The sequence below is a fragment of the Somniosus microcephalus genome, chromosome 14, assembly GCF_052327205.1.
Source record: "Somniosus microcephalus isolate GS21.2 chromosome 14, FLI_Smic_1.0, whole genome shotgun sequence".
In the NCBI taxonomy this organism is placed as follows: domain Eukaryota; kingdom Metazoa; phylum Chordata; class Chondrichthyes; order Squaliformes; family Somniosidae; genus Somniosus; species Somniosus microcephalus.
This window is the reverse complement of record NC_141000.1, coordinates 110286402-110306723: the sequence shown is the minus strand read 5'-3', so window position 1 is coordinate 110306723 and position 20322 is coordinate 110286402. Positions and strand designations below refer to the sequence as shown.

Sequence of the window (20322 nt, the reverse complement as noted above, 5' to 3'; positions counted from 1 at the left end):
AGCTTTTGAGCTCCGTGTGAATCAACAAACCCTGTTGCTTAGCAACAGCTTCAAAACAGTCGGCCGCAACTTAAAAGCGTCTCTGTAGCTAAGCAACAGATTCAGCTAGACCTTAGAGCCTGACTGGGGGGGGAAAAAAAAGCAACGAGAAGTAAAAAAACTTATAGGAAACGGCTCCTGAATTTTGCCGGTAGATAGAGCTTTCCGGACATTAAACCTCCGGTTAAACGAAAGTTTCCTGTAGTAGGTCACAAATAAGTTACAAATTGTATCCACTAGGCTCCTCCTTCTCCCAGGTAATCATCCTGTTCCTGCTAGTTTTAATATTTTGTGCTGATCTTTGACAAGACAATGAACAAGAGAATCATTTTCCTTTTCACCCCTCAGCTTCCTGTTTAAGCTGAACTGGTGATTAGGTTCTGTTCTGTTTTGAAAACGGTGTATTTCTTGTTGCTCATGTGACATCCGTGTCTTAAAAATATAGGAATGTTAGTTGAAATGTTAACCAGCTGCTTTCTCCAATTCCAAACTTTCTACACTATTCCGACATTGAAGAACTACTTTATTGCGTCAGGCTGCTGCAATCCCTCTCAATAGAAATACCCAAGATAAATAAGTAACTAAAAACAAGGAAAACGTTTCCATCATTTGTGATCCCCTACAGGATCTAAGACTTGCTAATGTCAATGATTTGTGGTCCTTTCAGTCTCTAAATGATTCCACTTTAAAATTCTGATGACTCTCCATTCCCCTCAGTATTGTAAATGTAAATTGCTGTCATATCATTCTCTATCGGCCCTTAACTTCTGTGCCAGTTCCAGCTCATCATGTAGATTTAGTTACTCTTCTGTGATCTGTCTGTGCTCTTGCCTGCCTAGATTTTGCAACACTTAGCAGATGTTGCCTTAGTTGTGGGACATGAACCACAGAAGGAAATGGGGCATACACTAGTGGAACTTAAACTGAGCCTGTTGCCTTATTTCACCCTCTATTTCCAATTCAGCAACCAGCACACACCCGCAGGCTCGAGGGAGAGAGTCGAGGCTTCCCTATCTGGATCTGATTTCCCTCATATTAATGATTTGTTGATGAGTCGCTGAGCATTTCTGGACACACAAATCTTGTTTAATTTAGCCATTAGTTTGAACAAGGTATCACCTAGTGAACACACTTTACAAAATAAGGTGCATATTCACAAATCTTTGAAGGTGGCAGGGCAAGTTGATAAGGTGGTTAAGAACATGTATAGGGTACTTGCCTTTGTAAATAGGGGCTTTGAATACAAAAAAGGGAAGTCCTGTTCAATCTTTACAAATCTCTGGTTAGGCCTCAGTTGGAGTATTGTGTCCAATTCTGGGCACCACACTTTTTAGGAAGGATGTCAAGGCCCTGGAGAGGGTACAGAGGAGGTTTACCACGATGATACCAGGGATGAGGGAGTTCAGTTATGTGGAGAGATTGGAGAAGCTGAGAATGTTTTCCTTAGAGCGGAGAAGGGTAAGGGGAGACATAATAGAGGTATTCAAACTTATGAGGGGTTTTGATAGAGCAAGTGGGGAGAAACTATTTCCTCTGGCAAGTGGGTCAGTAACCAGAGGTCATAGATTTAAAATAATTGGCAAAAGAACTAGAGGGGAAATGAGGAGAAATGTTTTCACACAGAGGGTTGTTAACATCTGGAATGCACTACCCTAAAGGGTGGTAGAATCAGATTCCATAGAAGCTTTTAAAAGGCAATTGGACATGCACTTGAAGACAGCTCTTTCAAAGGGCCAGCACAGTCATGACTGGCTGAATGGCCTCCTTCTGTGATGTAAGATTCTGTAAGTTAAGCCCAATTCTCTTCTAGAGATTGCGTTACTGCAAAGCATACATTGAAACTGCTAAGTTCCAGCTTTCAGTGGGGACATACTACAATATCTGTGTAGGAAGCCCAGATCTGTGTGGTCTGTTGCATTTTTCAAACTCCTTACCTAATGGCTGCAGTTTCCCTCTTGACCCAGTGTACACTGTCTGGTGAGACATTACAGATCATAGCACAAGCAATCCTCCTCCAGGTTTAGCCTCAACTTCCCACCGTAGCATTTCGAAAATGAAACCTTTTTTATACTTGGTCCAAAGTCCGCTGAAGCACAGTGTTTTGACAGGTGAAAGTTATGTGGATTTTGCATGTTCATGATCATCAGCTCTATTCTCTGTTTCACTTCAGAATGTGAGACTGTTGGATATTAGAAACCATTACCAAAGGTTATATTGCCTATTTAAAAGTAATTTCCTGGTTTGAGTTATAAGTTCCAAAGTTTTGTCTCTATTGAATAAAGGTGTCTGCTTTGTGGCCATCAGAAGCTTTTGATTTATGTTTTGTCGAGTTAAGAGGAGCTCCTTTCTCCACTACTTTGCACTGCTATAATAACTTAGGTGGGACTGCTGGCTCGCTCTTGAACAGATGTGTTTGAAGTGACAAGTCAAGAATACTCATTTGGATATTCTCTAGATAGTAGGTGTTTGGTTGATATCCACAAACCTCCAGAATGAATACTTATCTGTTCCATTTGAAAAAGCAAGATGATTCTTAATTTTTATAGTCAACAAAGAGGCTTGTGGTACAAAAGCATGTTTAAGAAACAGTCCACTGCAAGCCATCACTATTCAGCCTTGCATGTACAATATAAAATCGAATGGGTCTCGTCGGGATATATACTGTCAATACCAGATCGAGTTTTGTTTCATTTGGAATTGTCTTGTGTTAAGTCAGATCATTCTTGTGAAGTATAACATTTTCTACAAACAAATTTCTCCAGGCAGTTTGTTAACCCTTCTCTCTTGCTTTACTTGTAGGTTGTCAAAGCATATGACCGTGTGGAACAGGAGTGGGTAGCAATAAAGATCATAAAGAACAAGAAGGCATTCCTAAATCAGGCACAGATTGAGGTTCGGCTGCTTGAGCTGATGAACAAACATGACACTGAGATGAAGTACTATATAGGTAATGACAAACAATTTTAAATTTACAGGCAGTTATTCTGTTAGGTATATTGTATACCGTATGGATAAATGCAATTCTTAAAATTTAGTTCCCTCTGCTTGATGTGTTACACAATACAGCGTTTGTAGTCATTCCGATACCAATTATAAAGCGAAGGTTATCTGAAAATTACTATTGAATTAAATTTTATAATGCCTTCACTAGACTTAGTTTCTCAGGTACTACAAAAATTATATTTTTTACTTGTCTCTGTTCCATTTAATAATTTTATGTAGTCAATTTTAAAATTGGTGTCTTTTTGTTTAGCTGACCTTAAGATATTTACTTTCCAATTAATATAAAGAAATCTTGCATGTACAAAGAATGAGAGCAGTAAAAACTGATTTATCTGATGCATATTAAAATGGCTCAAGTTGTGGTTTCCAGTAAGTAGCTGGCTTAATTCTTTCAAAAGTTCAGGTAGGGACTTCCAAAAGAAAGTAGTCATGTAGTTTTAGAGTCATAGAGTTATACAGCACAGAAAGAGGCCCTTCGGCCCACTGTGTCTGCGTCGGCCATCAAGCCCTGTCTATTCTAATCTATTCACCACCACCTTCTCAAAGGCAATTAGGGATGGGCAATAAATGCTGGCCTTGCCAGCGATGCCCACATCCCATAAATGATTTTTTTTTAAAAACTAATCCAGTGCAGCCGTTCTTTGTCAGTCTGTTCACTTTTGGCATTTGACTGGCTGGAAATAGCTTCAAGTACTTTTTTTCTGCCAAACAAAAACAACTTTTTGGATGTTGCTTCCACCTAAAATGCATGGTAGGAGCCAGATGGAAGAAGGAAATGTGCCCTTTTTTGCTGAGTTTGGTAGATTTGATTAGATTGAATAAGCTGAAAGTGAAGTTAAAGTAATTGAGATAGAGAAAGAAAAAAATGAGAATTAAAGACATAATGGGGCAAGCAGAAGTGTTCAATTTTTTTTAGTTTATGGCAATATAGTAATAAAGCCTTTGAGTAGTTTATTACAATATTGTTTACTTCAGTCTCAGTGTGAGGTGAGAACCTTTACTAAAAGTGGTTGGCCTGGCAACAGTATAGGACTAAAACTGAATTTATACCTAAATACCTTTTTGAAGTGCGGCTCTAGCTGCCTGACAGTTAAAACAGTCTCTCTCAAATCTATGCTTTCATAAATAAATGTGCCAGAACTTTTTAGTTTTCTACCAAGTTTAATAGGTGACCTTGGTATCCTGTTGAAGACAGGCATGCTGGGAAACCTCTGCTTATAAAATCTCCATGCTGCTATGAAAGTAAAGTACATTGTAATATACAGTATATTGCAAAGAACACGTGATTTTTATGAGATGAATGTGTGGAGATTGTCGAACTCAATTTTTGAAGCAGTTTTTCAAAACTGATCTCGAGCTGCATTGTGCACTTTTGAAGGCTGGCAGACATTGGGTTTCATTGAACTTCAACAAACCATTGTTCAGGTTCACAGCACGAGTCAGGTATTTTTTTTCTAACGTGTTTCTTTTCAGTTAGTGAAATGTAATTTAACAGTCCAATCCACACGCTGCATTTGTAAAAAAAATTTAATGCTTTTTCAAAGCTATCTGAGTTGATGTGCACAATTACAGGAATATTTGTGACCGTTCTTTCTTTTCCTAACTTTATTGTGATGTTTTTGAACTTCATAATTAGCATACTGTCTGGATGTTTGACTGTAGGAGCAAATTGGTAAAAAAAAAAAAATTCCATCACTGTTGTCAGATTTATAGTATTTGATCATAACTCAGTGCATTAACCTGAGTGGGGAAATGTCTCCCTTGGGAGCATGGAGAAATAGTAAAATAAAAACAAAGTGCTGGACATACTCAGCAGGTCATGTAGCATCTGAGGAGAGAGAAACCGAGCTAACGTTTCAGGTCGATGACCCTGCACCAGGAGAAATAGTGTATTTGATAATTTTAATAAACCATATCTTGTACAAGTGTATGCAGCATGTGTGTAGTAGCTACTGACGGTCAATGATTGGATAATACATAAGTTATTTTGTTTTGTAATAGTTGCATGAGCAATATGCTTAAATATACATTTTATTCCCTCCTCTACAGTTCATCTGAAGCGACACTTTATGTTTCGAAACCACCTCTGCCTTGTCTTTGAGATGCTGTCCTACAACCTGTATGACTTGCTGCGCAACACCAATTTCCGTGGCGTTTCCTTGAACCTTACACGGAAATTTGCACAGCAGATGTGCACTGCTCTGCTCTTCCTTGCTACACCAGAGCTCAGCATTATCCATTGCGACCTAAAACCTGAAAACATCTTGCTGTGTAATCCCAAACGGAGTGCTATCAAAATAGTTGACTTTGGCAGCTCCTGTCAACTTGGACAGAGGGTGTGTATCATTACTTTATAGCTTTTGTACGGACTTTGCTGCTCCTGAGATTAGCTTTGAATTTGGGGCACACTTGCATTTTAAAGAAATGGACCATTGCTGGCTTTTGAAAAGTAAATATAGATACCACAGTACCCAGAAGAAACCGATTTATTTTGACCGAATCGAGATTTGGTCTTTTATAGGCAAAACTGCTATTTTTTTTATTTAAAAAAACCAAAAGCTTGGAAAATACAGCAAGGAAGAATATGCTTTTTGAAAGTAGTTCCATATCTGCAAAGAGCTGCGTGCCACTCCTATTTGTGTTCTTGCATAGGTTGTGTAAAATAATACTTCAAACTCCCTCTGGCCCAAAGAACATGGCATCAATGTTTCTGCCTTTTAGCTTGTGTATATACACATATGGTTTTTGTAAACAAACCATATAAGGGGAGGAGTTTGAATTATCTGCCTCCTGTCCAGCTGTCACTTTACACAAGAAAAGTTTCTTCAACATCACTGCTAGATACAAAAGTGACACTACTAATTTTTTTGTTTTTACAATTATCTGAGTCAAAAACTTGCATTTATATGGTGCTCATCGTGCATAACGTCTCAAGCCACTTTACAATAGGAAGAGGAAAGGGATATGGTGGTCACCAAGTAGAGTGATAGAGAGATTACGATTGGAAACCAAAGGCACGATAAGAGTGCAGAGTTTTGAGGAGGTTTTTGAAAGTAAGAGGGCAGAGGGAAGTATTTCAGAGGGTAGGAACATAGTGGCTGTCATTGATGGAGCAGAGGAGGCGAGGGGAAGTCTGGTGTTGGAGGATTGAAGAGTACACACAAGTATTTAAGGCAGGTGGAATCGCCAAAAAAGGGGGAGAGGGGCAAGGCCATGAATAGTTTTGAAAACAAAGGTGAGAATTATTAAGTTCGTATGCTGAAAGGGAGTCCGTGAGCCTGGAGAGGAGAGATATGGTAATGTGGCGCTTAGTGTGGGTGAGTATGCCAGCTCCAGTGTTTTTGATGAGTTAAAGCTTGTGGAAGTAGGAGGGCATAGAAGTTGAACCTTGGGGTCTCTGGTTTTAATCGTAGAACAGGGGCTATGGGGCAGAGGTGAAAATGGTTTTGGTACCAGTGTAGGTGAGGAAGTTGAGGTTGAGCAGGATGCCATGGTACAGGAAACTTTGGTTTATCCGGAGGTTGTATGCCCGGAATACTCGATCTAACGGCAAAAATCGGGAGCCGTTTTCTATAAGTTTTTTTAGTTCTCGTTCTTTTTTTTCCCCATTCAGGCACTGCAAGTTCTGTAGCTATAGCAACAGCTTCAGCTAGAGATGCTTGCAGCTGCAGCCGACTCTTTAGAAGCTGTTGCTAAGCAACAGTGTTTGTTGTCAGATACGGAGATGAAAACCTCCATATGCTTCAACATTAACTTTGACTGTCCGGCAGTTTTGATAGATCGGCAACACGTCGGTGCCAGATATCACAAAGTTTCCTGTACTGTACTTCCTAACTCCGTTTGAGATGGCAGCTGGGGTGTTTAATAGCTTATGCCAGTATCTCAGCACCTCTGGCACAAAGAACATGGCGTCAATTATTCTGCCTTTTAGTTGGAGGAAATTGTGGCTTATCCAGGTCTTGAAATCAGCTAGGCAATTGGTGTGTGTGGCAACAATCTTTGGATCAATGGCGGCGGGAGCTATGTAGAATTAGATGTTGTCATTGTAAATGTGGAAGCTGACTTTGCTTCCAGATAATATTGCCACGGGGAAATCATGTGGACAACGAAGAGGAGGGGGCCAAGGATGGACCAGTGGTGTACAGCATATAGTTACCTGTGTAATCAGAGGAGGAGAAGCCATTGACCTCAATAGCATCAGAGTTGAGCCAGTTAAAAGCAGGACCAGGAGATGGGAGCGCCCTGGAGGTAGACTGAAGAGGATCGACATTGGAGGAGGGTGGAGTGGTCAAATGTGGCCAGAGATCAAAGAGGATCCGAAGCGATAGGGAGTTATGGTTACAGTCATACAAGATATTGTTTGTGATTTTAGCTTGTGATTGTGCAGTCTTAATACTTTGGGTGAGACGAGCCAAATTGGAAGGATTTGAATCTGAAGTGGAGGGAGAGGTGTGAGCCCAATGGCAAGCCACAACATATTATACGACCGAAGCAGAAGGGAATGTTTGAGATGGACCAGTGACTGGAAGGGTTTAAGAGAGGTTTCGAGAGGAGCGATGACTGTGGCTTTGAAGAAGGTGGGAATCGACTGAGCAAGTGGTAGGCTTTGTGGATGAGCCAAGTGAGCTCAGTGGAAGATGGGGGAGAAACTGCCAATAATGGAGTAGGGAGAGCATGGTTAGCTTGGAGTGCAGATGAGGGAGCTGAGAGTTTAGGATAGTTGGGGGCATTGGTGCAATCGGATGGCAGCAGCTGCAGTGTGGATGGTCTAGATTCTGGACTACTTTAAATTATGTCTTTAGCTAGAAATGTAAACTTTGATTTTTATGCTAAATTTTTACCTTCTAACCAGGAAAACCAATTAGAAAGATATTTACAACATACAGTATTTGTATTTCATTCCGTACGAGAAAATTCCCATTTTTAAAACCTGCAAGTCAGAGAATAAAGTACTTGTTTCCTAGTCGCCCTGTTGCTACAGCATTGTCTTAAATACTGTTCAGAAATATTAGATTGTTGACGCAGTTATGATTACCTCAGTGTATGTACAAAGTCTGAGGACAATCTTGTGTGTAGGAAAAGGTTGAAATGCTGTCAGTTTAAATGTTTCTAAGAACCTTATGTATTAGGTTGAAGTTTACTGGATAAAAATTGACTTTTATTGAGTTTTGAAGTTATTATGATTATAAAGTGACAGATCAGTGGCAAAATTATGAATTAGCCCTCTTTTTTTAATTTTCATAAAATTAAAGCTTTTATTTTTCTGCCATTTTTGCTCATGTTTACCTCATGGTAAACGTGAGCAAATGTGAAAAATGTGTGAAAATGTGTTCCTATGATCCATTAAAAAGAGAGAACTTGATTTAAACGATGCTCAATTTTGAGATTGAATAAGAAGCTGTGTGTAATTTTGAGTGTTAGGTGTCAAGTAATGAATTGTAATGATATTTTCAGCAGTCCCGGTATTAACTGTTGTATTTTTATATTGTAGATATACCAATATATTCAGAGCCGCTTTTACCGTTCACCAGAGGTGCTGCTGGGAATGCCCTATGACCTAGCTATTGACATGTGGTCACTAGGTTGTATTCTGGTGGAGATGCACACCGGAGAGCCACTCTTCAGTGGAGCTAATGAGGTAGGAAAATGGTTTAAAACAAAATTGTAGCATGTAACTGAAACAGGTAGTCATACTACTGGAAAGTCAAATACTGAGAATGTTCTGTGGTGTGAAAGGTTGAGAAAATCCAGATGCACTTTGTTTTTAAATCTGTAAAATGCAGTGGATTTTTCTTGAAGTGTCATTCTTTGTACAAAGTGCTATTGCTTCTTTGCTGCTAATCAACCGTGCAGTGACCCTACAATATACAAACCTACATGACTGCTCAGAGATATAATGAGCAAAACTGATAAAATAATTACAAAGATGAAAGATCCACTTAGAGTACTTTTCAGCTCCGCATATTTCAAAGGCACTTGTTGAAGGCCAGAACCCTTGATTTATGATGTAAAAATGTTGGGTAATTGCTGTTTAGTTCTTGAATGCGTCTGAAAAATTTAAACTTGATTTTCCATTATAAATGAGTCTTATAGTAATTGTGACTGAAAGAACAAAAAATTAAAATATACAATAATTTTGTGCAGATAAAACTTAAAAATGTTATATTTGTATTGATTTGTGAGCTGACAAGAAACAGGTATTTTTATTCTGTAATGGGACTGATACTAAATGGGGCAACTCTGGAAAGTTGGACTTTGGATGGGTGGTGAAATTGGGCTGTGTTTCGGTGTGCCTGGATATTGTTGCCATTATGCAAAATAGACCTTTTTTCTGCTTCGTTTTTGTAGGATTTCAGTTTTTTTCACTCATCAGTTTAAGTTGAAAGGTTTGCCCAGGTATTCATGTGCAACTAAAGTTTTGTGAGAACGTTCTGTATTTGGTTAGAAGTTTGTAAAAATGTGCTCACTGTTGGGGCATTAGCCTGTATTTAGTTTTTGGCAAAATGTTGACTGAATAGAGCTTTGCAGAGCATTAGTTATGCTGAGCATTAACTGTGCAATTCCACTTCAGCTTAATATTTAGAAATGAAGACAAGGCTCCAGAGATTAATTTAGCATTGACACTGGTGTGTGCACAGAGTATGATGCACTTTCCACTGAGGATCATAATTGAGCTTATTTTTTTCCTGTCAAGTGAAAACACATAGCTTATATTTAGTGGATTTAGTTAAGGCAATGACTTTTTATTATGAGAAGATCTCTGTGGCTTGCTCAACTGTGATCTGATTTGTTTCTTGATATTACCATTTCTATTCTCTACATCTCTCCTTAGGTGGACCAGATGAATAAAATTGTCGAAGTTCTGGGAGTACCCCCATCTCACATTTTGGATCAGGCTCCCAAAGCACGGAAATTCTTTGAGAAGTTGCCTGATGCCTCATGGACAGTGAAGAAGACCAAAGATGGCAAGAGGGTGAATATCAAGAGTAACATAAAAAAAATTGGAAACACAGTAAGGACTTGAACTTATTTGACATATAATTAATAGTTATATGGGGTGGGCGCGGGGTTACTGTAGTTTGTAAAATTTTTTACATGTAGCCTGCATCCTTTAAATAGGAGGGTGTGGTGATCTGAATTGTTAACTTCATGACCACCATTAATGACACTCCCAGAACTGGTTAACAAAAGGTCCAGTGGTATGGTGAGAGTTTGGTAAATGCTAGTGTTTAAACTCATTATAAATTGTTAATAAATTTGTTGTAGTAAAGTGAGCATGATTTCCTATCCTGGCAGGTTTATTTATTCATTGCAGATGGATAGTGGAACTGATTAGTTGTTAGCGACAAAGATATACAGCTATTAATTCTTAGCTTCAGCCATAATCACAGATTTTCTTAACTTGGCTGTTAAACCATATGTTTAAGATTATAATCCTGATGGAATGAAGTGTGTTTCTAGCAACGGACTAAAATGCACACTTCTATAAAGCTTAGAGATCTATTGAAAATTGTAGGGAGGATTTTCCTTGCTGCTTTAGCGATGGCAATGTAACAGAGACTTCTACCACTGGCTGTCTGCCCATTTTATAGCCCACTGTGAGACGCCTTTCAGTGTAATACCCAAGTATTTAAATTAGGCGATAATGGCGGTGTGATGTTGTGTGTCACAATTTTTGCCACTGTCGCCTTTGCAACGCTAATGTTAGTAATGCTGGTATACAGAAGGTGCCTGGTATTGCATGCAAAAAATGTAAATGATAACATTAGTGTTTATAGTGAGTACATGAGCAACTGATGGCATGGACTCTCAAATTGGAAATCTAGTTTGAAAAATGGTGCTGGTCTTTGTAGCTGCTGAAGATGTTTGACTCCTGCAACAGTGGCAATTTTGTGTTGTCCCCCCTCCTTACTCCATGGCGAGCTCTTGGACGCTGGCAGTGATATTACAAGCAACCTGCTGAAAATATCTAAATGAGGCTCACCCTGGGAACATAACATCCTAATTGGGAGCAGGAGTAGGCCATACGGCCCCTTGAGCCTGCTCGCCATTCAGTAAGACCATGGCTGATCATTGACCTCAGCTTCCTCCTCATCTCAGTCTTGGTCGACCCCTTATCCTGAGACTATGCTACCTAGTTGTAGACTCTCCAGCCAGAGGAAACAATCTCTCAGCATCGACCCTGTCAATTCCCCTCCGAATCATGTATGTTTCAATAAGATCATCTCTCATGCTTCTAAACTCCAGTGAGTATCGGCCCAATCTACTAAATCTCTCCTCATAGGACAACCCACTCATCCCAGGAATCAATCTGGTGAGCCTTTGTTGCACCACCTCTAAGGCAAGTGTATCCTTCCTCAGGAAGCAGGTCAGCTTAACTTAATGCCAGTGATCTTGACTTATGTGTAAAATTGAGACCCTGAATGTGGCTTTGGCTGCAGCAGAGAACTTCACGCTACTTTAATTAATTCTAGTTCAGCTGTACTTTTACGTTTACTTTTCACAAGTATGAATGATAAGACCACTGTTTGTAAATCCGTTTTATGTAAGTACTTCCAGGAGAACATTACTGGAAGGAGTTTTTGTCCCTCTAGTGTTTTTTTTCTAAGGGAAGGGGTGAAGTAATCATTCAAGATCCCATCTGTCGATTGGGAACAATTGAGTTTGTTCCCTTGCTGGCAGTCTACTGGAGATTTCACCTCATTGACTGCAAACCAGAAAAGACCTACTCTGCTCACTTATGCAGTTGAACCATGAATGACTCTCTCAGTATTTATCTTGGCTTAGCTGCTGCTTCAGAGGCATCAGCAATGCAAAAACTGATGTTTTAGTACAGTTGAGTTCATCCAAACAACTATTTCCTAGCTTTATTTTCCTCTCCACAAGAAGAGAAATACTTTTATCTTTTCCCTCCCACAGCTAGATTTCCCCTTTAAATTGTTTTAATCCACTGAGCTTGTTTTCAAAATGTTTTTATTTATATATAGATAGAAAACTGATAAATTTGTAGAAACACACAAAAACGAACATTAGAAAGTGGAAATTTATTACCTTTCCTTAATTGATAGGACTTTTGAAATGGACTTCATAATTTTATACCTTGGTTCTCATTTTTTCTGTCCGTGCATCAATGTAGCTAAGATCTTGGCTTGTGATCTGCCAGTACTGTTCTACAGTCAGCTGTTGAAGGTACAAGTGTGGTCCAGTGTGACGAGCAGATTCTAAGTTTTTTCCTTTCTCCTGTTTTGGGAAGTACGTCACTTTTGGTTGTCGCCTCCCTGTGAACAACATGGCACAAATCTGGAACTTGCCAGATGCATAATTGCCAGTATAAATCCATGCCTCATCACTTGGTGATGCAGCATGTTGGAGCACCAAGTTGCTGCACAGTCCATAATTATTAAGTTTAATTCTGATTGAGGTGTGGGTGGCTTGCTGAAGCCCTCAAAATTCAGCTTCCATTGATTAGACAGGTGTGTATGATTAATTTTCTGTCCCTCTGCACTGCTTCAGTTAGTGAAGTAGAATTTGTCATGATCAATACCTTTTTATTATAGGAATATAAGCCACCTGGATCCCGAAAACTTCACACTATCCTTGGAGTAGAAACTGGCGGTCCTGGTGGACGTCGAGCTGGAGAGTCGGGCCACACCGTAGCGGATTATCTGAAGTTTAAGGACCTGATTCTGAGGATGCTGGACTATGACCCCAAGACCCGGATAGCCCCCTATTATGCACTGCAACACAGCTTTTTCAAAAAGACAGCAGATGAAGGGACAAACACAAGTAATAGTGTATCAACAAGTCCTGCCATGGAACAGTCACAGTCTACAGGCACCTCTTCTAGCACATCCTCGAGCTCAGGTACACATCTGCAAAAGATATTCTAGATTGTAAACTACTTCAGTGTTTCCTTCACAGACTTTTTTTAATTGCTTGAAAGAATGATCGTTATTGGGTGAATTTTTGTTGTCCTTAAGGTGAGGACCATTAGTGCTGGAGAATGGAATATTTTGTCGCCCATTTGGGATCCATTATCTGCCTCGGGTGTGGAAGAGGTCAGATGCAAAGTGTAGCTTGCTCAGTTCAGAAGAGCACCCCTATGACAATTGTGTGAATGTTTTTATATCTGGACAGGGTGTAACATGTTCTTTTGAGATTAAGTCTTGGGTGCAATTCCCAGAACCATCTTTTGAGTGAGATTCAGTTTGTCAAATTCTGGGCAGTTTTGAGCAAATTGTCCAAACTCATTTTGTGCTTTGAACCGTTAAACTTGATGAGAGCAGAAACTTTGAAGTTTGTGTAGCATTGTACCCTGTTCCCAAAAATGAAAGGATAGTCTTCTAATCCAAGAAATTGGTTTTGTTAAGTTTTTTGTTACATTTTATAAAGGAGGATGAGAACAAATGCATGCAACCTGGAGAGATAAGAAATCCAAGATTAAGCTACAGATTCCAGCCTAATATCAGTATTTGATAAGGATGTCACAGTAAGATAAAGGCATATATATAATTATTGCAATTTCCACACTCCCAGGTCATGGTAAATGTGATGCCTCATTTAAACAAAGGAGGGTAAATCGTCAAACAAAGGAGAGTAATAGCATTCCCAAAAATCAGGATTACCTTTTTTAATATATATATGAAAGTGAAATTTTTCAAATGTATACAAGCAACATCATGAAATAAGTTTTATCAGAAAGTGTTCTTTTTCCAAAGGGCAAAAACAAACACGTGGGATATGAAAGGAAAATTTGCTTAGTTGCATGATTTGCTGGTTATCATGCTCACATGTATATTTCAATACTGAGCACTGGCAGGGCCTGTGCCTCTAACAGGAATTGTATGTAAGCATACCTGAATGTATTTCTGTTCCAGTATGTTCAAGCTACAATATTCCCCAGTATCATTATTAAATTTGAAGTTCCAATATTTCTTCTTTAATCCCTGTCTGTCACTGTCTTGCCATACCACACCCAGATGGAAGGAGGCAAAAACTCCTCAGGGAATGCAAATCTGAGAAGGGGGTTGCTGTTTTGTTTGGTGTCCCTTTCCTTTGCACTAGATCAAATACACAGATAAAATTTTAGTTTTGTTTTCTAAACATCAATTTTCTTACCTGCAGGGAACCGTATAGACATGGTCTCCAACCCTGCTGGGCCACCGGGTCACACATTTTGCATATAAAATGGGAATATTTGGAACAGCTCAACTTCCACATAGACTTGCATTCTCCTTTAAGCTTGTTTGTATATATTTTTTAAAACATGCATATGCACACACTTGAGTCTATTCCAAAGCAGTGACACATCTTGGTGTAGAGATAAGAATTGACAAACTGAGCATCATTCGTGCGGTTAATGACGTCAAGTCAGCCCTTTTTGTGTCACTGCTTTGTAACTCATTGCAAATTGTGCATTGTCCTGTGTTTAATCTGTGAACACGTGACATGCTAAAACAGTAAATGCTTCTGCTTACTGTTGAGTATTTTGTCCAGTACTTTATACTTATGGATGCAAAACCAAAGCTAATATATTAACAGTATTTTAATGGAAAGCTTGCAGTATTTTGCATAATGTTGCAGTACATTTAAAGGGTATGAACACAATTTCAGTTGATTTGGCATGATACCAATACATTGACATGATTTCCCCCTTTTATCTCTCGCTCTCTCTTTTCCTCCTCTCCCACCCTGCCCTCCGACCCCCATCCCACACCACACAAGTAATACTTTGTTTGTGTGTTCTAATTTTTATGAAGCATATACTAATGCTCATCTTTAACAGGTGGCTCTTCTGGGACAAGTAATAGTGGAAGGGCAAGGTCAGACCCAACGCATCAGCATCGGCATAGTGGTGGGCATTACAGCGGAGCTGTCCAGGCCATGGACTGCGAGACACACAGCCCACAGGTGAGCTCTGTGTTTGGAAAAAAGTCTCCAGTGCTCCCTTCACATCCCTGTGGTTGCAGGTTTGAGTCCAGCGACGTCTGACACTTAATTCTGTCAACCACACATGTGATTGGTTTAGTCAGTTCTGTCAGGTTGCTTGATGGGAATTCTCCAGGCAAGCAACGTGCCGTATCTCAGGTGAGAAATAGAACTGACGTCTGCATCATTCCATTGTAAACGTGCCTCCCATCGACTGGCACAGTGGCATTAGCAAAAGTGGCCATGGAAAAACTAGCAGCCACACCTTCTTAGCTGAAGAAGGATTTGTAGAGGCAAGCAGTCTTAAAGTGAGGGGACGGGGAGGGCTGGGGAAGGCAACACCTTTTGAGGGGGGGTGGAATTGCCTGCGGTGTCTCATTTCATTACTTCTAGTGTGTAAAGGAATGTGATTCCATTTTTAAAATTTATTTTGTCCTTAGTGTTTCAAAGACATTTTTTGTTACTTTGGATAATTAAATATTATTTTGCCCATTCACGCACTATTTATGTACAACTGCATTTATTATCCTAAGTTCTCCTAAGCCATTCTGTGATCCATCACTACATGAAATACCATTTTATTTTGCTATTAACAGCAACCTGTCCATGTTGTGTGTATTTTTGTGGCTGATAAATACTTTGTTTTTAAAAATTGATATTGTCAAATCCATTTTGTGATTTGCAGTTTTACAGGTATGTATTATACTTGTATCACCTGGGTGTTAACTGTAGTGTTAGTTTAGGGATGAAATGCCAATTTATTTAAAACTTGTTTATGCTTGAGGTATGTACTTGTTATTATGGTTCCACTGATATTACTTAACTATAGTTAATCAACTTACGGTTTTAAAATAAAATTGTTTTTTTTTCAAAGTTGGCTTGTAACTTTTGATATGATGTGAAATAATGAACTTTTTTGCTGTGCATTCTTAAAATGTAGGTTCGACAGCAGTACCCTGTGGCATTGGGATGGACACCTGGTGATGCCACTACACAGGTCACGGTTGAAACTCATCCAGTTCAAGAAACAACGTTCCACATTGTTCCCCAACAGCAGAGTGCATTACACCACCACCACTCTAACAGCTCCCATCACCACCTCCACCATCATCACCACCATCACCATGGACAGGCCATGAGCACCCGGAACAGGCCACGAGCTTATAACTCCCCAACAAATGGCTCCGCTGCCCAGGACTCGATGGAAGTGGGACATAGCCACCACTCCATGACGTCCTTGTCTTCCTCAAACTCCTCTTCGTCCACCTCTTCTTCATCTGTTTCTGGCTCTCAAGCTTATCACAACCGGCCTGTTGTTGCCAATACTTTGGACTTTGCTCAGAATGGCACTGTTGACGTTAATTTGGGTACATACACCAATCCCCGCCAAGAGACGGGAGTGTCTGGCCCACAAGTGTACCAATTCTCAGCAACAGCAGGTCCTGCCCATTACATGACAGAAGGGCATTTGTCAACGCGGCAAGGAATGGATAGGGAGGAGTCTCCGATGGTAGGTGTTTGTGTTCAGCAGAGTCCCGTCGCAAGCTCGTGACTACACTGAGATGGGGTTTGTTTTTGTTTGTGTGTCTTCAAGGTGGGGGTTTTAACAAAAAAAAGTGCATTGAGAACAGTGCTGCTTTGGAACAAAGGAAACAGGATGGACAGGTCAAGAGCGCAGAGCTGATTATATTTTTAAATTGAAAAGGAATTTGCTAATGGACTGTGGAGTGAAAGTGCTTAAGACTGGATTCATGCCCAGAAATCACCTTACACTTCATGTTATGGGTCACCCTGAGGTGTAGCCTCACCTTAAGCTACAATTCTCTTACACAGCATCCCCGCCACCTGTGTTAGCACAACTCGGCATTGGGTGAAGTAGCAGCACCTTAAGCTACAATTCTCTTACACAGCATCCCCGCCACCTGTGTTAGCACAACTCGGCATTGGGTGAAGTAGCAGCACCTTAAGCTACAATTCTCTTACACAGCATCCCCGCCACCTGTGTTAGCACAACTCGGCATTGGGTGAAGTAGCAGCATTAGTTTAAAAGCCACCTGGAAAAAAAGAAATGGAACTGCAGATTGTTTCTGCGAACAATCAACACTCTTCAGTCTTTCCTGACCTATTTTGTGTCAGCTTTTTAAAAAAAAAAAAAAAAAGTCCCCAGATACCGGAACATCCTAACACGGTCCTGTGATGTGCTGCAGCAGAGGAGGGCTTGATAAAGTGGAGCTTGCTGCCATCAGAGCAGTGTATGAACTGAGAGGACACTGTAAATGGAATTTCAAAAGCACATCTGGCATGCTGAGTGGTGGTTAGTAAAACATCCTTGTTCTAATCGTACAGAAGCTTTGAGTGGAGATTATTTTTGGCCCTCGTCGGTTGAATCATTCAAAGGCTCTGAGTAGCGATTGAACATTCATTTTGGTCCGGTCATTAAGATGCAGTGAGTGGCAATCATCTGGTCATTCTTGGCCTGTTGCTTACATTTTTCTGAGTGGCAGTTGGATATCCTTGGCCTTTCGATTTTGGACATTGACTGAAAAATCGTTTTAAAAGAGGCTGGGCTTATCATTTAACACGCCATTGTGCAGAGGTCATTGAACTTTCAGATAGTCCTTAATTTTTAAAAAAGCAAGCATGGGTAATTAATGAGGCCTTTGTTGGAGAAAAAAAATGGACCCTATCCCACCTTTTCTCTCTCCTCCTCCCCCGACCCCACCTCCCCCCCCCACCCACCACCAGTTGCAGGAATTGAAGAGGTCATGTGTGTCATAAAGGTTATATCCTCTGTTACAGGTCACAGAAGTAGCAATCTCAGTTTGCTGCAATAGCTGTAACTGTCCTTTCTTGGACTCTTTTTCTCTCCCCCTCCCGCCCCACCCTCAATTTAGTTTCTTGCTTTTCCTTCAGCACGTGATTTCCCCACAACTACTTCTGCGCAAAGACAACTCCTGTTCATTGTGAACATTTTTAAAATGCAGAATTTGATGTGACTGCTCTCGCCTCACGATTATGCTGTGAATTTTACAAGAATTTATTTTCCTTTTTTTTGATAATTTATTGTACCAAAGCTGTTTTTATAGCACATCGATGTCTGTAACCAATAATGTAGCAGTTCTGCACTTTTGACAAGGTATATTTAGATCATTTTTCTTTTTAAATGTTAATTATAATTATGGCTATACCTATTGCTTAACAAAACTGGAACTGATGTTAGCTTTATGCAGTACTTTCACAGCCTAAATATGTTGTAGTCTCATTTTACTGTCTTTTTCGCCCCAAAAGGGATTCCTTTAAAACCTGAGGAATAGTTTCTCATTATATGCAAGTCCAGTTATTAGATGTTTGTTTGGCAGGTCAGGGGACCTCAAGTATTCATTGATACAGACCAGTTCATTAGATGAGGTCTTGTTCACATAAGTAGGTGGGGAGGACCAACCATTCACAATGGAGTTGGTGCTGAACGATCAATCTGGTTTTGTGCTAATACCCATATATTTTAATGGACCATTCTGTGTATTGCGCATGCTAAATAAGAGACTCATCTGTAAAAACGTTTAGATGGTACAAACTCACCTGAGCCAAAATAAGCCATTTTTTTTTTATTTAAAAGGGCACATAAATCTGTGGGCAGAAATTGCAGTATGATAACTGCAACCTCTTAGTAAAACTTGAAGACAGGATGTCATTGAAAAGGCTAGCCTAACTTGGGGTTCGTTTTAATGTATATAAGCAGTGATTATAAGACCTGCCACCAGATTTTACTGACAGATTGGTTATTGGCCTCTGCAACTGGTCCTTGTAAACTAATAATTTTCCTGTTGGTCTGTAATCTGAAATAGATCTCTGTAATTAAAAAATGGATCAATGGCCATACCATCTGATGCAACTGGATCAATACCAGGGAGGAGAAAAGCAGTCCACCTTCAGTCTACAGCGGTGTTGGTAGCCTATGTAATTTGAATCCATTTCCACGCAATAATAGCTGGCCTGTGCCCAGTGATCCAGTCAAATGTTTGGTGGCTTTGACTTCAGTGTCAGTTGGTCACTGACTGTAGATGTTTTTCTACAGGCTGGACAACTATACAAAGTATGATTTCACTCAAATCAGCTATAACAGTACAGCATTTTATTCCAAATATTATAAAACTGAAGCATGGAATAAGCATCTAAGTGATGCAGTACAACTCTTATTCACTCACTGCTGTGGTCGTAGATCTGTTCTTGAATGTTGGGAAGTGGATTCCAGAGTGATGGGACATTGGATAATAGCCCTGTTGAGGGCTGAATTCAATTTTTTGAGGGAGTGTTGATGGCTGATACTTGCTGCTTGCCTGTTAAGATGCTTAGATCTCCATTGGCACAAGCCCAGAGATCAAAACCTCGCTAATTTTGAACACCAAGGTCAGAGAAGCGCAGCGTACTGTGTCATGGTGCAGTGTATTGGATCTTAAAGTTAGGATCTTGGATGTTAAATAGCAATGATCAATACTGACTCACACTATACCTAAGTTGGGAGGAGTGTTTAATGCAGTATCAGCTGTCAACCTAATAAATGCCAAATACAAATAGCTACTATGTGAGATCAGTTTCTAAGTCAAAACTAGTCAGATTTGTATCTCATAACAGTTAACATCTGTATTACAACCAGTCACTTAATATGCACACTTTTTTTCCTCGCGTGTGTGTCTCTTGTCTTGTGTCTGCGTGTGTCTCATTCGTGTCTTGGCACTACCTTGCTCTAGGCACTCTCATCTCGGCATGCGCTCTTGCTCGCGTCTCTCCCTTTCTCTCCTGTCTCGCCTCAATTTACAGTCCAGTTTTGTTTGCTTGACTACACAGTTTGGTTACAGGACTTCTGACTGTGCTTTGTAAACATAAACAGCATGGAAAAAGGTTAAGTACCTGTGTCCAGAGATTGTAAGACCTAGTCGAGACTTGCTGTGTATATTGTAATATGTTCAATGACAAAAGACAAGCCCTTTGTATTATAGTCATGCAGTCTTATGTATGATAAATAATTGAACAATTGGTCCTCATACTGTCCTTTTGTGTGTGTGATTTATTTCTAAGTTTCAAAATCTCTGAAGCGCTCACACAAGTTTAATCTGATAGTTTATTTGATTAAAACACTACCCAAATGCACATAGTACAGTAACATGGTAAAGGTACATTAAAGTTGTTATTGGGACAATATGTGCTTGTATAAGTTGAAACAGAATACCTTATGCACACAAATGATTCATCTGACCTGCAATTCTTACATTTTCTTGATTTTACTCTCTTTTTCTCCCAGTTAATACCTCTTGGGTTAAATGCCATTTTCCCCCTCTTGTTCCCAAGTGGTGC

At 39.9% G+C, this 20322-nt stretch overlaps 1 protein-coding gene across 5 annotated transcripts in view; it reads left to right on the top strand.

Annotated features, from left to right (window-relative positions):
* The window catches only part of LOC147107836 (dual specificity tyrosine-phosphorylation-regulated kinase 1A), a 102651-nt gene extending 82632 nt beyond the window's left edge, over positions 1-20019 (top strand). For 4 of the 5 annotated variants that reach the window (XM_086007180.1, XM_086007181.1, XM_086007183.1 and 1 more), the window contains 7 exons: positions 2839-2986; positions 5092-5378; positions 8534-8680; positions 9875-10054; positions 12600-12906; positions 14828-14952; positions 15911-20019. In XM_086007180.1, coding sequence (XP_085863306.1) covers positions 2839-2986; positions 5092-5378; positions 8534-8680; positions 9875-10054; positions 12600-12906; positions 14828-14952; positions 15911-16522 — 1806 coding nt within the window. In that variant the 3' untranslated portion in view covers positions 16523-20019. The remainder of the gene's footprint in view (positions 1-2838; positions 2987-5091; positions 5379-8533; positions 8681-9874; positions 10055-12599; positions 12907-14827; positions 14953-15910) is intronic. The other variant, XM_086007185.1, reaches the window with a different exon arrangement.
* Positions 20020-20322: the final 303 nt, after the last annotated feature.